We start from the raw sequence: 4,963 nt of genomic DNA, 5'->3' as shown, positions 1-4,963 counted from the left end.
CTGCCCCCCAGGGTACACAGTGCCCACCACCTGAGGGGCAACTTTGAGTACCTTTAAAACATTTTACAGAATATTCCCATAGCTTTGTACTAAAACTTTTCTCCCTCTTCTTCCCTTCTGCCTTCCCTCCCCCAAATTTATCAGTGAAAAACCCCCAAATTTTTATTTTTTTTTTTAATTTCGGAAAAAAAAACCCCAACAAAGAATACAACACACACTCCCCCTTGTGGAACAAAAGGCAGTTGGGAACATGCTGCTTGCAAAACTGTGGATGCACTGAGGATTCTCTCCTACTTGGAGGGAGTTGAGGAGATGTTGGCTGAAGGTGGAGAGGAAAGTAAACCCCATAACAAACACAACTGATTGTGCACCTTTGTTCTAAATCATCCAGGTCTATCTTGAGCACCAAGAGCATGGTGCCTGTTCTGGGCAAGCCCAGCCCTGTAAGCAGCAGCCTCTGCCCACAGACAACACGAAACCAGGTGACAGGCTGTGTTTATTTGCAGGGCACTGGTACCAGCTTCTCATTCAAGAGGGTGAACGTTCCTGTGCAGCTAAAAGGCAAACCCGGTGCTCACCCCCCCAGTTCCTCTGCACAGTTGGATCCTCTGGCTGGGGATGAAATGCTGCACATTTTGAAAGCCAAAGCTTCTTTCCAGGGGGAAGATCTGCCTCAAGCCAGCAGCACCAGCCCCTCAAGCACCCACTGTGTGCCTCATGTGTACCCTGCTCAGCCCCGGGAGCCAAGGCCACAGTCCCCATTGCTGGGCTGTGCCTGCCCAGGGGAGCTCACGCTGCTGTTCCGTGGCTCTGCAGCAGCAGGGGGGTTTGCTGGAGGTGTGCTGGTGGGGGGCAGGAGAGATGAAAGCAGGGAGCCCCCAGCTTAGGGGGACCCCTGCACTAGTAACCTCCTGCCTGTGGCAGCTGGGAAGCATAGAGAGCCAGAGTGTGATGGAGGAACTGGTACTGCTCACTGGTCTGGATCATCCCACCTCTGCAAGGGAAAGGCAGGTCCTGCTGACACCACCTGAAGCCCAGACCCCATCCTCAGATCCCTGCTCCCAAGACACAAATATTCCTGCTTCACGTTCAGGCACATCTGAAACAGGCAACAGAGCTGCCCAAATTGTATTTGGGATCAGAAACATTGATGGGCTGTTCAAAATGCAGATTTGCAGCTGATTTGGGTCTAATTCTTACAGGTAAATTTCCTTGAAAAGTGTCAAGGCTGAGTGATTCTGAATTTAGTGGCTGAGCCAGAAGGAAGGTTCATTTCCAGGTGCAGAGCTGCTCTCCTCTCCCTCACAGAATCACAGAACCACAGACTGGTTTGTGTTGGAAGGGACCTCAAAGATCATCTAGATCCAACCCCCTGCATGGGCAGGGACACCTCCCACCAGCCCAGGTTGCTCCAAGCCCCATCCAACCTGCCCTTCAACACTGCCAGGGATGAGGCAGCCACAGCTTCCCTGGGCAACCTGGGCCAGGCTCTCACCACCCTCACAGAAAAGAATTCCTTCTTCATGTCCAATCCCTATCTCCCCTCTTTCAGCTTGCAACCATTCCTCCTCATCCCATCCCTCCCTGCCCTTGTCCCAAGTCCCTCCCCAGCTTTCCTGGAGCCCCTTCAGGCACTGGAAGCTGCTCTCAGGTCTCTCTGGACCCTTCTCTTCTCCAGGCTGAACACCCCAACTATCCCAGCCTGTCTCCAGAGCAGAGCTGCTCCAGCCCTGCATCATCTCTGTGGCTCCTCTGGACTCTTTCCAGGAGCTCCATGTCCTTCTTGTGTTGAGGAACTCAGAACAGGGGTCTCACCAGAGCAGAACAGAGGGGGACACTCCTGTCCTTGGCCCTGCTGGTCACACAGTTGGTTTCTGGGCTGACAGCACACATTGTCAGCTCGTGTTGAGTTTCTCATCTACTAATGCATCCCATGTCCTTCTCTTCAGGGCTGTTCTCCATCCATTCTCCACCCAAACTGTATTTGTGCTTGGGATTGCCCCAACCCAAGTGCAGGACCTTGCACTTGGCCTTGTTGAAGGCCCTTCATGAGGTTGGCATGGACCCACCTCTCCAGCCAGTCAAGGTCCCCCTGGATGGCCTCCCTTTCCTCCAGCATTTTGACCACACCACACAGTTTGGTGTTGTCAGCAAACTTGCTGAGGGTGCACTGAGTCCCTCAGTCCATGTCACCTCAGGTCCCAAAGCTACAACATCCCTGAGAGCAGACACACTGGGCAACTGTTTGCTGCCACCAGATCTGCATCTTTCAGCAACCCTTGTGGTTTCCACCAAAAACTGTCCCCATGCTCTGCCCCGATGCCCAACCCCACTCCCTCCTCTCAGGCCTGGAAGCCAGCAGGACCCTCCCTCCATGGAGCAGCCTGCTCCAAGCACCCACCTGTCCATGCGGAGGCGGCACACGATTCCCAGGATATCCACCTCCCCCTTGTCCCTCAGCTGCTGGCACCCAATCCTGGTGGCGATGAAGCAGCCCGTCCGCCCGATGCCTGCGCTGCAGGACAGACAAAGCTCTGCTCAGCACCAGCACCAGCACCAGCACTCCTTCATCTGTCCCGTCTGGATGGGCTCCCGGTTGCTTTGCTGCCGGGATTCCTTCCTAGAGTGATGCTGGGTCCTGGTCCCAGCTGCCAGACCAACTTCCTCACCCAGGCCCCACAAGAGGTTGGCTGTTGTCCTTTTGCCAGGCCAAGGGGGTCTTGCTGTGTCCATAGCCCTGCTGAGGCCACTCAGGCAGCCCCCATCCCTGTGCAGCACAGGGCTCCCAGCAGACCCTCCCTCCCCCCTGGCCCCAGGCACTGAGCAGTTGGCCCCGGGTGGCCCAGCCTGCAGCATCACACCCCAAGTGTCCTGCACAGGGCCAGCCGAGCCCTCTGCTGCCCTGTCCCCAGATTCACTCAGCAGTGAGAGAAAATACCCGGAGGCCACCTCTTCCAGGAGGGCTGCCCTGAAAAACATCTTCACAGCCCAGCTGCAGGCCATGCCCCATGGCAGAGGAAGCAGGACCCTGAGCTGTGGACCTGCCATGGGGCTGGTGACTGGGTCCCCAAGCCTGCAGAGCTCTGCTGCTCCCATCCCACCAACCACAGATTCAGCTGCAAACCATATTTCTGCACGGGGCACTAGGTGCCATGAATGCCACCATCCTGGTATCAGGACAGAAGCTGCTGGTGGAATAACTCTACCATGGGGATGCCAGGCACTGGGACTCCTGCCCCACAGCAGGACCAGCTCATGAGCATTCCCAGGTGGGATTTTCACCTCTGGCATTTGCAGACTGACCCCAAGGTAAGGGACACAGAAGGGCTTGGGTGAGGTGAAAGCTCTTACCTGCAGTGCACGATGATGGGCCCTGGGCTGGCTGCAGCCTGAAGAGTCTCCTCCACCTTGGACACCAAGTGCAGCAGGGGCTTGGCTGACTCAGGGGTCTGCTGGTCCGGCCAGGAAGGGAAGAGGATGTGTTTGACCTGGCGACACTCACCTGCAAGCTTTTCCAGCACAGAGGAAAGATAAATCAGGATGTGGGAACACAGATTCACCGGGCTGGAACAAATGAGGGGATGGAGTCCAGCTCAGCAGAGGTGGGTCAGTCTGTGACCTACTTCTGCTCTCCTCCTGAATCCCTTTCCAAGCCTCTGCCAGACACTCAGGAGTGACCCCTAAGCCAGGGACACTGGAATGTGTCCCATCCCAGAAGATGGGAACAGGTCCAGTGTCCCAATACAGTCCCTACATTCCAGGCAAAGCCAGCAAGATCCTTTTGGCTGGTGTCAGCCCAGGGTGACTACAGAAAGCCAACGGGGCAGAGCCCAATGGCACAGTGCAAACAGCAAAGGGCCAGTGGAGCAGCTCTCCCCAGCTGAGCCCTCTCCTCGCCCTCCAGGGCTGGGTCCTGCTCTTCAGGCAGCAGCTCTGCAGACCCATCCTCTGGCAGTGAGCTCTTAAGACCCAGCTCTCCAAGCCACGAACCCTCTGCTCTCCTGTCACACAGAGCTGCCATCCCACTAGAGAGCCTGAAATGTCTGTGGCACTGCTGAGCTCTTCTGGGCTCCCCCTCTGTCCCCAGGATGGAGCTGGAACCCACCTGGATGGAGAGATCCCGGACCATGTACTCCAGGCACTTGCTCATACCCAGCGTGCAGATGGTGAAGGGGCCGTAGGTCCCCTGCTTCTCAGGCCAGTAGTGGACACATTTCTGCAAGGACAAGGCAGGGACCACGGCTCTGGCACCCACTGGGTGTCTGAGCTAGGCTTTGCTCATTGCTCTGGGGAAGGGGCATCACCTGGGGAGGAGGGGGGAGCTGTGAAGGTGAATGTGGAGTGACACAGGATACAGGCTAAGGATGGGATGGTCCCTGTCCCCACATCTACTCCTCCTGCCCCTTGTCCCAAGCCCTGCCCTATGGTTTCCAGACCCCAGGGCTGCCCCAGGAGCTGTGCCTGGGCCAGCTAATTACCTGCCAGACCCAGGAGGATCCAGCCTGCCCAATGGAGGGCACAAGGGACACTGTGCCAGGTGGGGAGAGAAAGGAGGAAGGACAAGGCCAGGAAAGACGATGAGTTCCCCCAGGCCAGTGTTCCATGGACATGGAGCAGGGGACCCCAGCCAAGGCACAGGACAGGGCACAGTGCTGCCAGCTCCTGTCCCAGCCTGGCTCCCAGCCCAGGAAGAGAGCTATGGGAGGCCCGAGGGACCCTGCTTTTGGTAGCCTCTGCTCCCTCTCCCAGGAGCTGCCCTAATCTCCTTATCCTATTATCCAGCTGCTCAGAGAATGAGAAGCCATTTGAGGCTTTGCAGGATGGGGCCAAGCTGTAGCCCTGGTGATGGGTCAGGGGTAACCCCCGAGGGCAGAGCACAGTGACCAAGCAGGTGCTCAGCCTCCACAGCTGCTCTCTCACCACCCTTTGCTGTTGTTATTCCCCACCCCCTTTGCTGGTGGCT

At 57.0% G+C, this 4,963-nt stretch overlaps 1 protein-coding gene across 1 annotated transcript in view; it reads right to left on the bottom strand.

Annotated features, from left to right (window-relative positions):
- Positions 1-900: 900 nt before the first annotated feature.
- The window catches only part of PTPN7 (protein tyrosine phosphatase, non-receptor type 7), a 9,498-nt gene continuing 5,435 nt past the window's right edge, over positions 901-4,963 (bottom strand). Inside the window, exons 6-9 of the mRNA XM_009999629.1 lie at positions 4,106-4,216; positions 3,352-3,509; positions 2,402-2,515; positions 901-994 (exon numbers count right to left, since the gene is read on the bottom strand). Coding sequence (XP_009997931.1) covers positions 901-994; positions 2,402-2,515; positions 3,352-3,509; positions 4,106-4,216 — 477 coding nt within the window. The remainder of the gene's footprint in view (positions 995-2,401; positions 2,516-3,351; positions 3,510-4,105; positions 4,217-4,963) is intronic.

This window comes from Chaetura pelagica, unplaced genomic scaffold (assembly GCF_000747805.2).
Source record: "Chaetura pelagica isolate M959 unplaced genomic scaffold, ChaPel_1.0 scaffold286, whole genome shotgun sequence".
In the NCBI taxonomy this organism is placed as follows: Eukaryota; Metazoa; Chordata; class Aves; order Apodiformes; family Apodidae; genus Chaetura; species Chaetura pelagica.
The sequence above is the reverse complement of the archived record's forward strand: the minus strand, read 5'-3'. Positions and strand labels throughout refer to the sequence as shown.